Source organism: Equus quagga, chromosome 11, assembly GCF_021613505.1.
Source record: "Equus quagga isolate Etosha38 chromosome 11, UCLA_HA_Equagga_1.0, whole genome shotgun sequence".
Classification (NCBI taxonomy): domain Eukaryota; kingdom Metazoa; phylum Chordata; class Mammalia; order Perissodactyla; family Equidae; genus Equus; species Equus quagga.
The window spans coordinates 3,025,539-3,047,118 of record NC_060277.1 but is presented as its reverse complement, the minus strand read 5'-3'; the positions used below and the strand labels follow the sequence as shown (position 1 = coordinate 3,047,118).

Here is a 21,580-nt window from a genome sequence, read left to right as displayed (position 1 = left end):
ATTGAAATTTTTGTTTGTAAAATGTTTTATAAAATGTGATATATTTCTGTGCAGAACTGATAATGCTATCAAGAACCACTGGAATTCCACGATGCGCCGGAAGGTTGAGCAGGAAGGCTATCTGCAGGAGTCTCCTAAAGCCAGCCAGCCGGCAGTGGCCGCGAGTTTTCAGAAGAACAGTCATTTGATGGGTTTTGCTCACACTCCGCCTTCAGCTCAGCTCCCTCCAGCGGGCCAGCCCTCAGTTAACAATGACTATTCCTATTACCACATTTCTGAAGCACAAAATGTAAGCCATCCCGAGGATTTAGTTGAATGAGAGAGATGGTTATTTTAGCTCCAGAGGACAATAATGGTACCCGGCAGTTGCATCCTGCTCAGAGAGCTTTCATAAATGTGATCACGACTGATCACATGGGGGCAGGTATTGTCGTCCCTGGCACGTATCCGGAAACGAGAATGTTAGGTGATCTGTCCAGGATTACATAGCTTAGAGAGAGCGCCGACCAGAATCCCAATCGTTTGACTCTAACTTGCGGCTTCAGCTCTAGTTTAAAGTTAACTTTTGAATGTAAATTCACTTAACAAGGTACTGCTGAAAAAGAATGGGGGCTTGGAGATGCCGTTGTGGGCTAATATTTTTCTCTTACAAAATGAAAAGTGAGAGACCTATCGCAGTTAAAGAGGACCTCATTTGACACTGACTTTCGACAGACACTGGCCAGTTCAGTTCCCTTAGTGATTTAGCAGAAATGTCTGAATCTCTTCATTCAGTCAGTGTCTCCTTCTCACTCTAAGTCAGGAGCAGTTTTGTGACCCCACTGTCTGTCTGCTGTCTCCTTTGATCCTTCTTTGGGTTGGTGTAATTCCTTCTTCATCTCTCGATACTTATATTTAGGGAAAGAAGTATGCATAGTGGGTGGTAAAAGAACAAAGAAAAAAAAATTAAGAAACTTAAAACTAACAATAATAAATGATGAAACTTACACAGGAACACAGAGCTCATATGCAAATTCTATGCAAAACCTATTCATAAATAGTTTTTTCTCTTCTCTATCTGTTCTGTGCATTTGACTACAGACTTTCCAGAAAGGTCTCAGGCGAATGAACATCACAGGTTCCATGCTCTTTACTAAACTTCGTAATTATTCCCAGGAAGATATGTTTATTTATAAACAGCTACTGCCATCAGTTTTTCCCATCAAAACTTCTTTCATACGTTCCTGGATGTATTTTAGATTGTATTTTTCATTGTGTTTTTCTCTAAGGAATACTTCCTGCCAGGATCGATGAGCACTGAAATTCCTTTCTCTGTGTTGCTTTAGTTATGCAGCCATTATGAAAGGCTTGGCTGAAGTTTCACATTAGAGGGTTTTTTTTTTATTGCTTAGTGAATTTTATCAGTGAAGTCTTTTTTTTTTTCTTAGTCCCAGAGCAAAACCTCAGGAAGCCAAGTCCCCTGAAGCATGTGTGACCATGAATGACTCGGCCTTTGTTTTGCTTTGTGTCCCTAGGTCCCGTATCCTGTAGCGTTACATGTAAATATAGTCAATGTCCCTCAGCCAGCTGCTGCGGCCATTCAGGTGAGATCATGTCATGGAGACACTCATAAGCTGGTCAAGGCACAGCTTGCTTGCTTTCACTAAACACTTCCCTTCACCTAACAACTGAAGTAACACGGAAAGGGGACAGTGGAGAGGGGTGGGTTCTGGCGGGCACTCCACCAGTTTTTACTTCTGGAGTGAATTTGCTCCAGATTCTCTGACTCTCTAATGTCATAAGTTGACACAACTCATCAGTAAGTGTCCACTCTAGCCTCAGGTTTCACGTCAACCCTACGTCTGGAATAACATCCGCAGAGATTTCTAGGTGGCCAGATTGGGTTGGTGCTGGTTTCCCAGCAGGCTCTTGGAGCTGTGTGGTCCCTCGTGACTGCAGGCCATAACCACCGTGTTTACAGCTTCCAATCAGGTGTTTTGTTTGTTTTTCTCTCTTAACTTTTAATTTTAGAGACACTATAATGATGAAGACCCTGAGAAAGAAAAGCGAATAAAGGAATTAGAGTTGCTCCTCATGTCGACTGAGAATGAGCTCAAAGGACAGCAGGCGCTACCAGTAAGAAGGGGCCATGCGCTGGAATGGGGGATGGCGGCTTCTCCCCAGGGCCCTTCTGTATCTCTTCCCTTCTCCCCTAGACATGACACAAATGAAGACGCTGTCTATCTATTAACAACGTCTAAGCACTTGAAGTTGTTTGTCATAAAATGCAGAATGTCGACTCAATTGGAAGTAATCTTTTTGTGTGCAACAGAAACTCAGCATCCACTTGTGACTGTCATATCTATGTTTCTTCTCCAGAAGGACTGTAATCAATTCCAAGACTAACACACATTAAATGAATGAAAAATTGCATTTTTTGTACAAAGCTGTGTATCGTATGGTGCCTACTCATTTGATTTTTTCTTGTTCTATTATTTTTCTTCACCTAGATTTTCACACTTGATCATTTCAAACATGATTTGATGCATGTTCAGTATATACCTGTGGAAAAGGTGTATATCATGTCTCCCTGAATAACAGCAGCTACTCTCTTTTCTTGGCATGCGTGAAAGCTCTATGGACCATTACTGAATTGTGACATCTTTGTTAGTAATTGGGCAGCAAACTGGGAAAGCAGCTTGTGCTTTGTAACATTTGTAGTTGACCAAGAAAGAGAATAAAAGAGAGATGATACTTGGGTATTCTTAGGAGTAAATTTCCTTTTGGTTAAATAATAAAATGATTATGTGCATATGTTAGTTCGACCACTTTTTAACTTGAGTTAATGTTTTGCAATTTCTCCTGTTGCATGGTCATGCTGAAAGGAGACTTCTGTTAATTTGCTCTTCTGCTTTCCTAACCACGTTGAGTTGGCAGCCCTTCAGTGCATCAGTGCAATCCGTGGTATTAGAAAGGGACAGAAGCAACGAGAATATAAGCAGATGAAAGCAACTCTGACTCTTCAATCCTCCAGCCTTTTTATAGGTTAGGACAAGAATAGGACAAGTCTTCATTTGCAGCCAACATTTCTGGTCCTATTGGAAATTATGTTGTTAAAGTAGATTTTTAAGATACTCCACGTGAGAGTTGTCCTTTGAAACCTGGTCCCTCTCTTTGCAGTTTTAACAAAATGATGACAATTCAGGTAATCGTGTAGATGACAGACTACGACACTATTCCAAAGCGGGGTCTTGCATTGATGAAAGGAAACATCTTGACAACTGTCTCATGGGTGCAAGTTCTGGATGACGCAACCACTTTTATCTTTCCTCCAACAGCATCTGATACCTTGTGCAACTTCATTGCTAAGTTCCTTCTCCCTTTCTTCTCCCCGCTCTTTCTTTACTCCCCCACCCCCCTCCTCAGACACAGAACCACACATGCAGCTACCCCGGGTGGCACAGCACCACCATTGCCGACCACACCAGACCCCATGGAGACAGTGCACCTGTTTCCTGTTTGGAAGAACGCCACTCCACTCCGTCTCTGCCCGTGGATCCCGGCTCCCTCCCTGAGGAGAGCGCCTCTCCAGCGAGGTGCATGATCGTCCACCAAGGCACCATTCTGGACAATGTTAAGAACCTCTTAGAATTTGCAGAAACACTTCAGTTTATAGATTCTGTAAGTAGAATTGCTAAGGCAAGTGAATGTTTTTTGAGGGGGAATTAGGAAACCCATTTCTCAAATCATTGCTGTTTTCTATAGCAAATATTGTGTTATTAGCATATATTAATATCAAGGTAAAAGTATGATGTTAGTCTTTGTGTATATGTTTTCTCAAAGATCTGATGTCACAGGCTACCCAGATAAACAGTAGCTTTCACACATTTCCTTCAAAATGCATGTTTTTTAAAATAGTGAAGTTAATGACCTGTCAGTAGAGCTTGGGTTTGGGGAATGGTGTGAGTTATTTTTAACTCTTTTTTACTTTGTTTACTCCTTTGTGTTTCTCTAGAATTTTGTGCTTTGCTTTTGGGTAGCACATTAAGATATGTTTACTCAGAACTTAAAGCAATCTTTCAAAGTATCTGAAGTGGTAACCGGCTCATTGGTGGGGCGGGGCTCTCTCCACGGGAACGTTGATTATTGATTCCCAGTCCCGATGGGTTCACTGAGACAAACCACCTTGAGTGAAACAGACCTGAGATCAGCACCTCAAAAGCAGACCCACAGCTCCTTCCCTTTGTTTCCCGATTGGTTAAAGAGCCTTTATTGCTTCCCCTCAGACAGGGGATGAACACTGCTGAAAGGTACCAGCCAGAAAAGGTTTCCTTTGTGCTTTGGGTGTTATGCAAATAAGAGAGTACCAGGAGTCCCTGTGGTGCGCACACGTGGAACCAGCCTTGAGCGGCTTGTAGACCGGCCGAGCAGTGAGCAGTGTACCAGAACAACTGTTGGTCCCAAAGCTGTTTCTCAAGAAGTCTTAACAGGCGGGCCGAGCGTTTTCTCTGCATTCAGCATCTCTTTCTCAGTGCTGTGTTTCAGATGATGGCACACATTATGCACACACTGTCTCAATCTTCTGCGCCTCCCACATTGTTTCAGGATTCTTCATCACGGTGTGATCTCAGCAGTTTTGAGTTCTTTGAAGAAGCAGATTTTTCTCCTAGCCAACATCACACAGGCAAAGCCCTACAGCTTCAGCAAAGAGAGGGCAGTGTGACTAGACCTGCAGGGGAGCCTAGCGCCAGGGCGAACAAAGGCATCTTGAGCAAGGGTTTGCTTGACCCACTCACGCCCTCCACTCCTGCAAGGCACAGCACAATTCCGCTGGTCATCCTTCGAACAAAGCGGGGCCAGGCCGGCCCCATGGCCCCTGGAGACTCTAGCTCCTTCACACCTGCTGACGTCAGCAGTTCAACTCCCAAGCGTGCCCCTGTCAAAAGCCTTCCCTTCTCCCCCTCGCAGGTAGAGCACAATTTCTGCACAGCTGTTACTAATTTTCAACAGACACCTGAGCCTTAATAATCTAGAAACTAATCCTTTGGAACAAATGACTAATTCCTGTCGCCCTCACTGATTTCGTTCCGTCGTTGCATCTGACTGTTGCTAAGTCATACTGCCTCCCAAAGTGTGGGCTGTCTCGTAGGCTAACTGGTGATTTTGTCCTTGTTCTCTCTTACTCTTTGGTGATTTGGAAGATGGCGAGTTGCATGGAATCTGCTTTGATTTCCTCCAACGCTAGAGCTTAACATTTCTGTCCCTTCCTCTTCTCCCATCCCGTCTCGCCCTTCACCAACTTTCGCATCGTCTGCCTCTTTTCATTTATTGTTATGTGATTCACTGACCCAGGAGGGGAGGGAACCAAATGTGTTTAGATGACATCTGGGTGGCAACTAAAAATTGTAAAGCTTCCAATCCATCTATAAGTGGGACAGTTTTGGAAGAGGATGAGGAACAAATGCTTAAGGAAAATAACTCATGTTTTAATTTCGATTGCTCAGCTTTGGCCCTTTTGAGTTGTCCTTAATATTTTATTAGCACAGTTTTTGCCAGTGAATATTCTTGTTTCATGTAGTTTTTTACATGGAAATTGCAATGTTTGTCAGAGACATGTGTTCCTTAATTTTTAAAATAATTGAAATTAATAGGTAATTTGGCACTTTAAAAGGTTTTTCCAATTATGTGTGTTAAGTTTGTTTTAAGAACAGCTTTAAGCCTGAGTAAATGATGCACCCATTCAAAAAATTATCTTGTTTTTTGCTTGTATTTTCCAAACTGTGTTCTGGAGAAGATTAGTTCTGACAGACTTTAATGATGTTCCAGAAAAACATCTAAATATATAGGTATGTGAGTTTGGGAGACACTGAATCCAATGCAGTTATAAATTGGTTTCTTTATTGCAGCACATCTCAGAGCTTTCAATATCCTGGTGTGCCTTGTGATTTCCAGGAGGAGAGAGGATATGTGTTTCTCAAATTGACTTCACCTTGGAACCTTTTGAGGAAAACCTAATGTTTTCCCAGAACGTTAGTCTTCTGAGAGAGACAGCGTATCATTCAAGAACTTCCCACATCATGTAAACCTTCTATAACGATGGTTCATAGATCACTAAAGAGAGAAAATGAAAGAAAAACAATACTTTCCCAAAAATCCCTTTGACATTTTTAAAGTTAATAAAGAGTGCATCTCGTTGTCTTTAATGGCAAGTGCCATGGATCGAGAATATTTTCTTAGGATTTTACAAGTTTTTAAGCATTGACTTGAGATTTTATTTCTTGGGTGCTCAATGGAAGCAAAACGATACTCTGCCTGACACCACGTCCTCGTTAACCTCTTTATTATTTGATAGAGTGGGTCAGTAAAACATGCGTGCTTGTTATCAAGGTGTGATTTTTAAATTGGGCTGACTAAAGAATCTCCATTTAATCTAAGTGACGTTTTCTTTCTTTCTTCCCATATTTAGTTCTTAAACACTTCCAGTAACCATGAAAATTTAGATGTGGAAATGCCTTCTTTATCTTCCACCCCTCTCAATGGTCACAAATTGACTGTTACAACACCGTTTCATAGAGACCAGACTGTGAAAACTCAAAAGGAAAATACTATGTAAGTCCTTGGTTCAAGAATAAAATTATTTATTCTGTTTCCTTATATTTAACTAGTGGAACATGGTCCCCAGACTGTCTTCTCCATGTGTATGTATGTGATTTTCCTGATCCCCTTGCACGTACATACTCATCAATTCCCACGTTGACTACATCTGTCCTGGGCATGTCACAGCTACCTCGGGGTGCGAGGTGGGAAGATAAGTAAATTACCTTTCGCAGTTCACTTCAAAATTTCCTGTATATACAGAGGTAGTTTTCACATAACTTTTCCATTCAGTTTTTCTGTTTGTTAATAGGGCCTTTTCTTCTTCACTGAAAACAAGAATTTTTCCACCTCGTTTCCTCTCTGATTATAAACTTCAGAATAAGAAGGAGTGTGGTTCTTTACTTAGTTCACGGCTTTTTAATCTTATTTTTTTTTTTGGAAATTTGTCTATAGATAGGATCTACTCCAACACCCTCAGGAGTATTACATGATATTACATGATTAGAAACCAAGGAGAGGTTAAGCAATCATTTATATTCAGTAAAGACTTAACCAGTTCCAACAAATGGCGGAGAACATCAATGAGTTATAAGAAACCTTTAAAAGAAATGCAATCTTAGTATTCCCAAGTACGCTAGGTACATTTGATTTTATTTTTTTAGAGGCCAGGGTTTTTTTCTGGGCTTTTCTCTGAGCTAACATCTGTTGCCAGTCTTCCTCTTTTTTTCCTTCTCCCTGTAGCCCCAGGACATAGTTGTATGTTCTAGTTGTAAGTTCTTCCTGTTCTTCCATGCGAGCTGCCACCATAGCGTAGCTACTCACGGACGAGTGGTGTGGTTCCGCGCCCGGGACCTGAATCTGGGCCACCGAAGTGGAGCACGCTGAACTTTAACTGCTAGGCTATCAGGGCTGGCTCAACAATAAATACATTTTAAAAGGTTAAGTTATGTTTTCTATTGCAGACCCTGTTTCAATGACTAGATAAAATTGATTTGTGCCGTCAGATCTTCACAGTGTTCATGGTCACCGTAAAGACATGGGGCACTGCATGTGTCTTGAGAATGATCAAAGTAGATGAAAAATATTTTGATAGTCTTAGGGGTATAATATTGTGAAATATTTAAAAATAAATGATGTACATATTATCTTTTTCTTAACAATACGTATATAATTAATCAGCAAATCCAATTCCACGTCCATAAAAGAGTTTATTGTATTCAGTAGAAAAATACTAACTTTAATAGGTAGAACAATGTAAGGGACCTATGTTCTTTCGTATGGAACCAACACTTGCTTTCTTTTTCAAGTTTTAGAACTCCAGCCATCAAAAGGTCAGTCCTGGAAAGCTCCCCGCGGACTCCCACACCCTTCAAACATGCGCTCGCAGCTCAAGAAATTAAATACGGTCCCCTGAAGATGCTAGTAAGTTTTAGCAAAGTGCCTGGGCTTGGTTGGTTTATTAGCACAGACAGAAATTGTCCTCTGATGCCACGATTTCCGCTCTTCTCTTCAGCCTCAGACACCGTCTCATCTGGTAGAAGACCTGCAGGACGTGATCAAGCAGGAAGCTGACGAATCTGCCATTGTTGCTGACTTTCAAGAAAACGGCCCACCTTTACTGAAGAAGATCAAGCAAGAGGTAAACACGAGCTCCTCTGGGAGGACCAAGCTGTGCGTCCCGCTCCCTTTGTTCCTTGTGAGCAGCTGGATGTGTCCAGCGTCAGCATTGTGTGGCAACACCAGTTTTCAGACAAGATTTTCATACAAGATGCAGTGGAGAGGGGCTGCCGGCCTGTGACCTTTCTCTTGCAAAGCCAACCCACTTCTCCCTACTTCATGTGTGAGCAGAAAACCTGCTGGAGAGGGTAAAGGAAAGAGAGGGAGGCAGCTTTTTACTGTACTTTATTTTTTATCGCTCAGACATAGAGGGATAAATGGTTGATAGATAGATATTTAATTTTCAGATGTCATGGAGAACTGAAGTTTAAATTAAAATAATAGTATCTTTAATTCGTAGTATAAAAGAAAGAGAATCTAACTTGCAAGGATCCCAGTTTTAGCTTGGCGGCAAGAAGCATTTCCGACAGGTTGGATACGTGGCCTCCTGAATTTATTTTCATGTAAAGATAAGTGTTTAAGAGACTGACCAGAAATGTACTCTTTTTTTTTTCAGTTTTATTGAGATATAATTGAGAAATAAAATTGTAAGATATATAAAGGGTACAACATGTGGATTTGATAGACGTATACACTGTGAAAGGATTCTCCCCTGCTGAGTTAATTAACACATCCATACCCATATCATATGGGTACCTTTTTTTTTGGTGAGGACATTTAAGTTTTCCTCTCAGCAAATTTCAGTTATACAATCCAGTGTCATCAACTATAGTTATAGACTAGTTGTTATAGAACAACATGGTTGTTCATCTCACAGAAATTTACTCTTGAGCGAGCGTAAGTGTTTCATGGGAAGCTCTCATTCTAGAAACAACAAAGCGCTTCCTGCTTGCTTTTAGGTGGAATCTCCAACTGATAAAGCAGGAAACTTCTTCTGCTCCAACCACTGGGAAGGAGAGACTCTGAACACCCAGCTGTTCACCCAGGCTTCGCCCGTGGCAGACGTGCCAGTAAGTACACGCCGGTGTGTGTGCTGGTGCCTCACAGACGTCCGTAGGGGCGCGTGGGGCTCCCGTGGTTGCAGCACTCTTCAGTGCATCATGCTTCTAAATATTCTCTCTCATGTGATTATTTCCTTATGATTATTAATGTTGAGTAGGTGTGGATTTTGTCTGTGTATTGGAAATAGATTCTGTTCTATGGCAGATTTTTTCATGATTTATTTTCTTATGATTTGAGAGTCTTTGCCACTTAAAAAATCTGCTGCATGAGTGTACATAGTTCCATGAAAACAGAAGGTTAATTTTTACATTTTCTTTTCATGTATTTATTTTTCTTCTCAATGTAGTATTTCCTCCTTGTTAAGTTGTCTCCTGTTGGTTTTATGTCACATCTAGCATAGTGCCAACCATGGTGTCTACAGTAGGTGTCCTTTATTATACCCGATACTGCATTCCTTCGGTGACCACCATCTTTTTTTAACAGATTGTTTTTTAGAGCAGTTTTGAGTTCACAGCAAAGTTGAGCTGAAAGTACAGAAATTTCCCATCTACCCTCTCCCCCTACACATGCATGGCCTCTCCCGTTATCAGCATCCCCCATCACATGGTACATTTGTTACAATTGGTAAACCAACCTTGACACATCATCATCACCCAAAGTCCGCACTTTATATTGGGGTTCACTCTTGGTGGTGTATATTCCACAGGTTGGGACAAATTTACGACATGTATCCAGCGTTATAATATCATACAGAATAGTCTCGCTGCCCTAACAATTCTCTGTGCTCCGGCTGTTCATCCCACTCTCTCCACTAACGCCTGGCAACCACTGATCTTTTTACTGTCTCTCTAGCTTTACCTTTTCCAGAATCAGACAGGATGCAGCCTTTTCAGACTTCATAATGTGCATTGTGTTTCCTCCATGCCTTTTCATGGCCTGATAGCTCCTTGCTTTTTTTTTTAGCACATAGTTGCAACCATTTTTGAAATTTGTAATTTGTGGCTGGTTGTCCTTTATGGAGAATCAGAGCTAATAACAAGTGCTAATATTTAGTGAGTACATACTAATTGGGAAGTACTGTTCTAAGAGCTTTAGATGCATTCACTCCTTTAATCCTCACAGCAACCCGACAAAGTTGGGCATAGTATCATTTCCGTGATACCAACTGGGAAACTGAGGCACAGGGAGACTTAGTCACTTGCTCATGATTACATAGCTAAAAAAGTGACGGTTCTGGGTTAGAACTCAGAAAGTCTAGTTCCAATTTCCATACTCGTAACCATTTTACTGTCCTGCCATTAATTTATAGCTCTAAAATACTTCTGTACCAGTATAGGAAGTAAACAGTTCTCTCCCCAGAGCTTAGTAAACCTTTCATTTTTAAAAGCATTTGTATGTTAACTCATTTAGCAGATGTTTTTTGAGTGCCCCTCTCATGTCTGGAACTGTGTGGACCCTGAAGCTTTTGTTTTAGTGGTGTTTGCCCCCATGTGGTTCGGGCTAGGACACAGCTGAGTTCTCCTTTTAGCTCGTTGAGAAGAGAATTTCTGGCATTTTTTTTCCTGCTAATGGGTATCACCTCACAGTAATCTACTCTCTAAAATGTCAGAATGGTGTCAGATTATCCAACCTCATTTAAATTTCAAATTATTCTCTTTCCCTTTAGAATATTCTTACGAGTTCCGTTTTAATGACGCCAGTCTCAGAAGATGAAGACAATGTTCTCAAAGCATTTACAGTCCCTAAAAACAGGTCCCTGGCGAGTCCCTTGCAGGTAATTACTATTCCAACATTGGTATTTTAAAAGTCATTCACTTGGGGCTGGCCGAGTGGTGTAGTGGTTAAGTTCGCATCCTCCACTTCAGTGGCCTCAGGTTCATGGGTTCGGATCCCGGGTGCAGACCTACACACTGCTCATCAAGCCATGCTGTGGAGGTGTCCCATGTACAAAACAGAGGAAGATTGGCACAGATGGTAGCTCGGGGCCAATCTTCCTCACCAAGAAAAACAAAAAACAAAACCACCTCATTCACTGAAAAACTGTCATCTTGTTTTTTCAAAAAAAATCTTAGACATAGAGGAGTAATGCTTTTAAACATCTCTTGATGTCTAAAAAACTCCTAAAATTCCTTGTTGCATTCATATGAGACACCTGGAAATTTTTTATCAGAGCAGGTTCCAAATCGTGACGAAGTGAAACATTCCCACTGTGACTGAGACTAAGATCATGGATTATGCATGTGTCACTATCTTTCTGCTTTTAAACACTTTATTAAAAGTTTATTGGTATAGTTTACCTTTTGTTCCAAAATTTTTCTTTTTTATTCTCCATCCCTGAGCCATCAAAACTCAGACGCTGTTTACATTTTAAATGAAGTTTGAAATTCGTCAGCTAGAAAACAATTAGCGTGTATTTGACCATCAGAATAAGAAAGTCAACGGTCAGTGTTGCTGGGCCGCAGTGGACCATCTGCTGTCAGGTTTCAGTATCAAAGGAGATTTCCCTTGTCACTCTAAGTAGGTGTGTGTTGCTGAAATACAACAAATTCCAAATGAATCCTGAGCCAAATGTAAATAGACATGCAAATTTACTCCCCTAAATTATTTAAAGCAGCTCCCCACATTGAAGGGCTCAGTTCCCAGCGCTCTACAGGGCCCTCCCGCCTGCTCCCCTGAGCCACGCTGAGGGCGACCGCCTCTGCCCTGGAGCAGCAGAGGCCGTGGGAAGGCGCGTTAGTGATGGGGTGGAGGCCCGGTAACTGGACGGTGCACTTTGAGCCCTTGCTCTTCCCTCCAAGGGCTTTCCCATCACTGCGGGAGGCCATCTCTCGCCAAATTGTGAGAATCTTAAAGCTTGTCTTTTTTAAGTATTTGTGATATTTGGCATGAATTTTTAAGTAATGCAGATACAGCTGGAGGGGCTGGAGGAGTATTTGTTTCTTAATTCAGTCAGGTTGCTTCCCTTGTGGCCTCTGTCTGATCCCCGGCTCTGGTGAAAGATGACTGTCGGCTGCAGAGTGAGAGGGGGACGGTCAGTTCTTGTGGGGACCCTGCAGCCGGGCCTGAGCCAGTCACGCCTGGGTAGGCCGCCTGCGGAGAGGATGCAGAGTATCCCAGAGGGCCTGAGAGGCGGGAGGGCGCGAGCTCCGCAGAGGCGGACGAGGGGCGCAGAAAGTGGGCTGGAAGGGCGCTGAGGTCAGCTATTTCCGTGTTGGCCCCGGCTGCTGCCCCAGAAGGGAAGCGCTTCCTTCGTCCTTTCCCTCCCGCCTCCTAAATCACTGGGCCCTTGGTTTCCGGAGCATAGAATGTGACTAGTGCTGTTAGTACATTAACCTAGATTAAGTTTTATGTATATTTTGTAACTTAGCCTGGAACTTAACCTGAATTTATATAGTATAGAAAAACGGCATTCTAAATCTCAAAGAGCAAACATGTAAATATATTTGGGAACAGTTATCATTACATACGTTGAAAACCCCTGCTTATTTTCCTAAAATCAGATCCTAAAAGCTTTTGACCTAACAAAATAGTGCTTACCAAAATCATTGGAGCTGAACATGGAACTGATATAAAATATATATTGTATAAAGTTGGCAAGTTGTCAGTATTTATAGAAAAATAGGTTGTCCAATTTGTACCTTAAAGTGTTTAATGATATTGCATCTTTTTAAAAATGATCAGTATGGAACTTTATCAACATATTTATATTTTATTTAATGGAAATATTAGCTATCTTTGAACTCAAAACTAAGTATTAGCTCTATTTTATTAATTTGTATTTTCTATCATATCAACGAGTCATATATGACACTACAGATTCTAATATCTGTATGCTGAGATTAAGCCATCTCTGTACATCACAGGGAAGGCAATGTCCTTTAATGTCCTAAGTATGTCCATTTGTTATGTGGGTTGTCACTGAGAAGCAATGAATTTTAATAACTCGGAACTCTCCATATATCCCCTAGTACGTAAACTATAATGCTTAAATAGAGGCTATTATAAGCCATGATGCACAAATAATGTTATATTTGTTTTTAAAATTATTTATGCTTGATTTTTTTCTGAAAGGAATTTGTGACAGCTGCATAATCTTATAATTATTGGATTTCCTTTTTTTTTTTTTCCAAGGTGCTTTAATTTTAGATTGTAAAAGCAAACAGGGACTCAGAGTAAATCTGTTCTCAGACATTTTTGATATTTGTGTCTTTTACGTGGCTCAGAATATGTGAGATTTTCATGTTGGACCATTGTACCATTTTTTCCCCACTCCGTGGTAGAGGATGGAGTCTAAAAGCTTATAAAATGATCGCAAATGAGGAAATAAACATTCAGCCTAGAAAGCATGCAGTTTGGGGCAGGAAAGGCAGATTCACTATAGAACGCTACTGGATTCTGCTGTTCGGAAGTTACCAAGAGAGAGCCCGAGGCAGACACACACACACACACACACACACACACACACAAATACATACACACATTCCTCAGCAAGGAGAAAGAGCTGCCTGTTTTCCTCTGTGCTTTCAATTTGCTTTCCATTTTGCAAGAAATACACTATGCTAATAAACGTTTCTTAACGTAGACATTTTATTACTAGATCCGAAACTGTACTTAAGTTATAAGCCTTCTGAACTTCTGTATTTTTCTCTTAAATTATAATTTCCTTTTATTCCTATTTAAAACCCAAGTGTAAAAGATGTGTTCATATACTTTTCGCTCACTCACTTTCCTCTTTCTGTAACCACAGAATGACAGCCTTCAGTTTTAATTTCCTGACTTGGCTTGTCATAGTTTTTTGAAGCAGTGAGTTTAATTTAAGTAAATTTCTCAAGCCATTATTGTTTAAACACATTTGCACAGCATCAAAGGACCTTAAAATATTGCAAGCAATCGAAACTTATTTTTTCAGTTCCATGTATTTGGGATTGCTCCTATCTTTATATGAATTGTTTATGAATTTTTCAAAAAATGAGGCAAACGCTTTTTGCGTGCTGAGAAGTGTAATAAACTAGTATGCAGGCCACAGGAGCCTGGGTTCTAGTCTCAACTCCACCATTTCCTGATTGCCTGTCTTTAATTCATTAACCTTTCAGACCAAGAAGCTCTCGTCTATAAATTGGGGAGAAGAGTATATCCTCTCCTCATTGTACAAGGTCGCTATGGGGATCAAATGGATCTAAGATTGCTTTCAAAATGGCAGCACACTTGCCAATGTACATTGGTGGTGTCTATTATTAGGCAAAGGCTATGCGGTGTTTCTCTGTCCTTAGAAACACCAGCAAGGAGGCCTCCACACCGGCCAGGTCTTCTTGCACTGTGAGTGTACTTCCTCCGGCAGGCTGTTTCTCATTCCCTTTTCCACTCTTGCAGAACTGTGTCAGTGGGTCACCAAAAGCTGATTCAGCTGACTCCTGAAATAAAGGCAGTCAGATCTGTTTGGTGTTATGGAGATGAAACAACTGATTTACTGGTTTTCTCTATTTTTTCTGCTGCTTGTGTTGACACGTCACCAGACATGGAAACAGACTGTCTCCATGTGACATGGATCTTTCCAGGCACTTCATACCATTGTGTGCTGTTGCTGACCTGCTGCCCTGGATACCTCTGTCCGTACTTGGTCCTCCCTCCGGGTCACTTTTTCCTACCTGCCCTGGAAAGAATTCACATGGCCGTCAGTAGTACTTGAGCAACTTCCTTTCAATATATGTTATAAATTAAGCAAGTTTGCCATGTACAGCTTTGGGTTGGACTGAGAAAGTCTAAATGAGTGAGGAAGGCCTGTCAAGCTCAGATGCAGAGTGCCCTGTCCCAGACGTTCCAAGATACGGATTTTTTTGTTTGGTTTGGTTTAGTCAACTCTATGATAGCGAATCTTCCTCAGGCCAGCAGGGAGAGAATTGCTTTAGAGCCATTTGGCCCCTGTCTTAATCTTAATAGTCTGGAACTAATATGTGACTCAGGAAGGAACTATTCTTCCAAAAAATTGTGAACCCTAGGCTATGTGATATAAACTGTTTGTAAAGTCTGTACACCTGTAAGATGAAGAGACATCGGGGACAAATGCCAAATTTGGGAAAAGTCCATCCACACGGGGGATGGCTAACGTAGGCGTGGTGGCAAGTGCAGGCACTGGTGGATGGGCACCTTCCAGTCGCCGTCTGGGCCTGTAGTTCCCTAACTTTTAGGGCTCTCTTTTCTATGAAAAGTTAGAAACCCTGAAGCTGGGGCCTTTAATTGTTTTGTACAGACATAGAAGAGCATTTGTGAGAGTCTGACAAGCATCCATCTTGCCTTAGCGACATTCTGTCTCAGCTTCATCCCTGGCTCTCAGGATACAACGAAAAATTTCTATAGCATCTCTTATAACTGATACATTTTTAAAAGATGCCCCTTTAGGAAGAAATTCTGACTTTTAGAATTTTAGTCCAGAGTAGATATTTTCTTCAAATGGGTTAAAGAGAATAATCAGATAATTCTTATTCTCACTCTTTTGGACACCATTCACATCTGCTTATTATTTAAAAACAAAACAAAAGGAAAACATAATACCGTCTCACAAGTTGCTTTGGTTTTGCAAAGTCATTTTTTAATGATTTATGCAAATTTCTTAGTAGGCACATGCTTACCAAGGCTTTTGGTACCAGCAGCTCTTGTGTGAAGTTGCTGCGTGGATATAATGATAATGGTAGTTGTTCTGCATGATGAAAAAACCATTCATATTCTCAATGGAAATGTGAAGACCATCTAATTCTGACAGACAGCCCCCTGTGGACATGGTCTTGTCTCGTTTTATTTCTTCTATTTTCTACAAAGAGTCGGATTATTTATCTAAGTGCCTTAGCAGGATGTCCCAGTTAAAGCTGACAGTCTGTTTACAGTTCATTTCTGCCCGGGGGCAATCAAAGGCACATTGCAGGGTGACTCACAGGCAAGAGGAGGAGGATGTGCGGCAGGATGATGAATGTTAAAATGAATTAGGGTAGAGCGACACGTCTGCAATAGCACCACGGTCAGGAATTGAACAAGAATCCGTGTGCGGCAATCTGTAATTCTTATCAATTGTTTAGTGTAAATGAAACTAAAATTTCAGGAGAGGGAATAAGGAGGATGCACAACAATCTATGTGACAGTATTAAAAAGTGTTCTTCCAGCACAAAGACTTAATCCTCCTTTGTCAAAACTATTCTGTCTGCTTGAAAAGTTGGCTGAGGGCCCCAGGGTTTCAAGGTAGAGAGGGAGCAGGAGATAGCACAGGCGAAGGCAGCTGCCATCTCGGCTGCTGGGCCTGAGTCTTCCTCTTCTTGTCTCAGTCCTCAACCTTCTGCTCCTCCTTTGCTTTCCCGCCCACGCCCTAGGTCGGGCCAGGTTTTCATTCATGGGTGTAAGCAGGGCTTGCTGTGGCTCCCATGGCCGCCCACCCACCTGCTGTTCCCCAACACTGCTTCTTGCACACAGTGCTTCTTGCACACAGTGCTTCTTGCACACACTGCTTCTTGCACACACTGCTTCTTGAACACAGTGCTTCCTGCACACACTGCTTCCTGCACACAGTGCTTCCTGTACGCAGTGGCTGCTGTGTCCTGGTGGTGTCCACGCTGGGGGAGTCAGGTGTCTAAGTTGCCTCCCTGGGCTCTGAGCTTCAGGGTTTATGTGCCCCTGAGATGCTCTGCTTCCTGCAATTCAGATATTTCAGTCAACTTGATTTGTTTCTTGGTAGGTTCCATTTTGAGTTAGGAGAAGCTGATTGTTTGAAAAGTTTTCTCAAAATAATCATTAAAGCTGTATGGTACCTTCTTCATATTGACCTTGTTTTAAAGATCTGATCCTGGGGGAAGAAGCCAAACATGAATAGAGTGATAAGCCATCTGGGAGACCCAACAAGAACACGGTCAAATTTCAAGCTGAAAATACATTCAGCTGATAATTGCATTAGATTCTCCTGAGCCGACTTTCAGAATTCTGAATTAACTCAAGTACTGTATGGCCGAGAATCAGAACCTGACTTTACCAGGAGGCGCAGTAAAAGCAAGCCTAAGATTCTTTTAACATAGTATTTTAAGATCCTTAAGTAACACATTTAGGAAATTAATTCTATATTAACTAAAGCACAGCTATGTTGAAAACTTCTTAACCAGAGAGAAACGGAAACCTCCTTCGCTCTCCTCCCTTTTGTCTCCATTCTCTCTCGTTCCTCTTTCTTTTCCATGAGTTTGTACATCTTCTTTCAAAGTATATATTTTTGTTTTTGGCACGTATCTTTATGTAATTTTGAATTTACACATAAGATATTAGTATATTAAGATATTTTGTTCGTCTGCCTTGTTAGTCACTTGCTTTTAAGACCCACGTGCTTTGTTCCAGGCCCGCCATCGATTTTAAGCGCTGCAGAGCACCTCATGGCAGGTGCCCGCCATAGTCGCCCATCCACTCTCAGATGGTAGTTATTCTGTCACCTTGCTACAGTGTCTTCAAACGCCATCTCAATGATTGCAACAATAACCTTTATTTCTTTTAATTGGGTTTCTTGTATCCATTTGGTGTTTCAGTGCTGTGAAAAATTTTAGTAACAACATGTAAGCAATCAGCTAAACTGAAAAATGGAATTTGTGTGGACAGATACACACCAGAGAACTATGTTTCTTTGATCCACTTGCTTGCACCTAGATAGTCATCATGTTTTCAGAACTGTTTCAGAGAATGCTATAACTGGCCTGGTGATTTTGTTAGGAAAACATTAAATGTGACTCAGTGGCAGAAGTCAGCCATGAACTCCCATCACCTTTGTCCTGTCATCTTGGTGATGCACAGTTCCAAGAAACTGTCATAATAATCCATCTGCCTATGTAGTATTTCAAGTTACATGTTGAGCCTGTGAGCCTTCAGAACAAACATGTGTAAACTTGGACGGTGCCTTTTACGTTGGCAGTGGGATGGCACAGCAGACTGAGTAGAAACCGGGAGCCCAGTTTGTGTCCTGTGAGAGTTTCCAAGTTAGAAACATGGCACCATAAGCCGTATGTCCCTGAAACTTTGTCCCGGCCACTAGGCAAGGAAATTCCATCACCGTACAAATTCCACGTTCAATCAGAATTATCATACTTCTTTGCTAAAGAGTCTGATGATGTCCACACCCCATCTACATGCTTCTTTCTGCATCCCAAGGCCCTACTGACCTGACCGCACACTTTTCCACAGATGAGAACTCTAGTGGAAGTCGGGCCTGGATTCACATTCTTGCTTCCTCTTCTCTCAACTGAGTGACCTGGAAGATGTTGCCTAAATTCTCTCTTCCTTTAAGTGCCTGGTCCGTAGAAGGGGCGCAGTGAGTCATACCTACGCCCCAGGCATTTTGTGTGGGAATTAAATGAGATGATACATGTCAGACCCTTGGGAGCGTGGGCGGTGTATTGTAAGTGCTTGTTCAATGTTATCCTTTAATCCATTGCATCTCTTCCCCTCTCTCGCACAGTCCTCCCACAGGCAAGGCACAAATTGCAGCTTCCTGACTCTCTCATGCTATTTCTCCACCGGTTTGCACTCCTCCTTTGTCACCTGTCTCTGAATCCTGCCTGTTCCTGCCCTTTCTCTGGAGCCCTGCCCTGGCAAGTCCTCGGTGGCCCATCCCCGCTTCCCCCAGGCATGGTACCAAGAAACTTTCCTCAGCCTCTTGTTCCTCCACCTGTTCCACATGGGTTCATCTTGTCTCCTAAAGGACACTGAAGCTCTAGAGAGCAGAGGCCTTTCTTTTCTCTTTCTCTTTTGTCCCATGGGAAAAAAAAAATCCCTCTTTGGTGTCCATACAGGGAATAGTTGTGCTTTTACTAAACCACTGGTTTAGTTTTGAGCTTCGGGCACCAAATCTTCTATCTGCCTGTGTTTATTTCCCTCTTTGCATTGACTGCTAGACAGCTCAGAGCAAAGCCTGAGGTTAGCATATGGCTGGTACTTCTTGGCAAGTGTTTTGTGGACGGATCTCATCGCATCTTCATATTATTTCTTTTTCCCACATTTCCCTATGATCCTGCCTTGTCCACTTTTTAAACCTCGTTATCTGGTATTTATTTCGTAAGCATCTTAAATCCTTTTGGGAACTAACTAGGGCACTAATAGTGCATATTTCAGTGGGAGGCAGCCCCGAGGGAGGCAGGAGCCAGGCTATGCAGCAGACAGACCCGGGTGCACAGCCTCTCCACTACTTCAAAAAGTCAGCTACCCTAGTACACAAATGTTTCTAAATCAACCGATATGTAATTGATACAAAATATATGCACTGTGGTTAGTGGGTGTCGATCAATTCCAGCACCTGCAGGTGCCTCTTTGCTCAGGGGGCTCAACCACTCACCAGGTGGCTTAATGAGTCACTGCCCAGGGCTCCCCTTGGGTACCTCTCTCCAGCTTTGCAAAGTCGCCGCATAGACAAAGGCCCTGAGATGAAGAAGTGTTGCTGTCTTACCATACTGTTTGGAGTGGGTTTCTCTCTGAGCTATAAACAGTTTCTGATTCTTAATATCACTTGAGATGCTGGATTCCAGGGGGTCAGAGGGTTCAGATTTTAGATGACGAAGGCTCCCTGGTGTCTGCCTCCTGCCGTCTGGAGGTCTGAACCCGCTGAGCCATGGCGGCTCTGCCAGGATTGGGAATCCGTTTGTGGGCTCACACGGGTGTCTTGGCTGACCACACATCGTCTTCTTTCCCCATCAGCCCTGCAGTGGTGCCTGGGAAGCCGCGTCCTGTGGGAAGACGGAAGAGCAGGTGACGGCCTCGGGTCCAGCCCGGAAATACGTGAACGCCTTCTCGACCCGGACTCTGGTCATGTGAGACGTTTGCAACAAGCATTATGATTTTCAGAACACTTCAAGTTGACTTGGGATTTATCATCCTCTACATGAGACTTTTCATGAATGGGAGAAGAGCCTATTTTTGTTGTGGTACAACAGTCAAGAGCAGCACCAAGTGCATTTAGATGGATGAAGTCTTATCAGACTTCACCCAACTAAAAGGATTTTTTTAAAAAAATAAATAACAGTCTTACCTAAATTATTAGGTAATGAATTGTAGTCAGTTGTTAATATCTTAATGCAGATTTGTTTAAACGTAAAATGATTTATCTGTATTTCAGAAGATCCAACAGACCAGTATTTTTTCCTGTGCTGAGGTTTTTGAAATTTTACACATAAAAAGGTACTCCAATATTTCACTTTTCTCAATCACTAAACACAATGCATTACTAGAGAGGTTGGCTTAATACTCTGGGATAATGAATCAAGATCTGTCGATGCTCATTTATGGTTAGTAATGTTGGAAGTACATTTATTGTACTAAACCATTTTATGAGTTTTTTTGTTAGCTTGCTTTAAAAATTATTACTGTATGAAATAGTTTTATAAAAAATTATATTTTTATTCAGTAATTTAATTTTGTAAATGCCAAATGAAAACTGTGTTTTGCTGCTATGGTCTTAGCCTGTAGCCGTGCTGCTAGTAACAGGGGCAGTAGAGCTTTCGATGGAAGCAGAGGGACTTGGTGTTAGGTGATTGACTATGCACTAGTACTTAAGACTTTTTTTATTTTTTATATATATATATACTTTTTTCCTTTTGTAACACATTGGAAAACTTGTTTGGGAGATTTTGCATTCATTGTTGTTGGTTTTTTTTTTGTTATTGTTGGTTTATAAGAGCATGCATTGCACTTCTTTTTTTGGGAGATCTATGTTGTCAACGTCCTGTGTTTTGTTTTGAGTTCAGCCTGTTCTATGATTTAGGGGTTATGTTGGATTAGCATCCCCCGTGGTTTCTACGTGTCTGTCCTCGGAACTGCGGCGCAGAACCTGTGTCTGCAGCTGGGGGCTCGAGACTGGGGTCAATAGCCGGTCGCTGCCTTAAGAACATTCGGTGCACGACAGCCGGCACCAAACTTTTGATATGACAGTGTACTTACTGCCTTGTAGTGAAATAAAGCTGTGCCCTTATTTTACTTACTTTTGACTTCTCTCTTACTTGTGACCATGGATGATGGTTACACTTTTTAAAAAAATGGAGCAAACTCAGAGCGCTTTCTTCTGTTAATAATTTGCACACCATCTGAACTTCACGTGAAGAAGCCGAGAATCCTTATTGTGGAGAAAGAAGAACAAGCAAACCAAGTGCAGTAGTTCACAAAATAATCATGTGCGGGATGACAGCTGGGAGGAATCTTCCACAATGTATCAGTCCGGGTTCCAGCAGCATCCCAACTGGGATCCTGCGAGGAGAGTTCATTTAGAAGGGTGCTGAGCCCACACACGTGGGCAGGGGTGGAGGATCACCGAGGCAGTGCATGCTGGTGGGTGCAGGCCTGAAGGACGCTGCCACGTGGAGGGGGAGAGTCGTGGAAAGCAGGTGCC

General features: G+C 42.0%; 1 protein-coding gene across 3 annotated transcripts in view; it reads left to right on the top strand.

The window, feature by feature from the left end:
* MYB (MYB proto-oncogene, transcription factor) overlaps positions 1-21,175 on the top strand; it is a 31,449-nt gene extending 10,274 nt beyond the window's left edge. For 2 of the 3 annotated variants that reach the window (XM_046674268.1, XM_046674269.1), the window contains exons 6-16: positions 55-289; positions 1,515-1,583; positions 2,011-2,115; positions 3,406-3,660; positions 4,585-4,947; positions 6,446-6,588; positions 7,884-7,998; positions 8,090-8,215; positions 9,093-9,203; positions 10,862-10,969; positions 19,897-21,175. In XM_046674268.1, the coding sequence (XP_046530224.1) occupies positions 55-289; positions 1,515-1,583; positions 2,011-2,115; positions 3,406-3,660; positions 4,585-4,947; positions 6,446-6,588; positions 7,884-7,998; positions 8,090-8,215; positions 9,093-9,203; positions 10,862-10,969; positions 19,897-20,013 (1,747 nt within the window). In that variant the 3' untranslated portion in view covers positions 20,014-21,175. The remainder of the gene's footprint in view (positions 1-54; positions 290-1,514; positions 1,584-2,010; positions 2,116-3,405; positions 3,661-4,584; positions 4,948-6,445; positions 6,589-7,883; positions 7,999-8,089; positions 8,216-9,092; positions 9,204-10,861; positions 10,970-19,896) is intronic. The other variant, XM_046674270.1, reaches the window with a different exon arrangement.
* Positions 21,176-21,580: the final 405 nt, after the last annotated feature.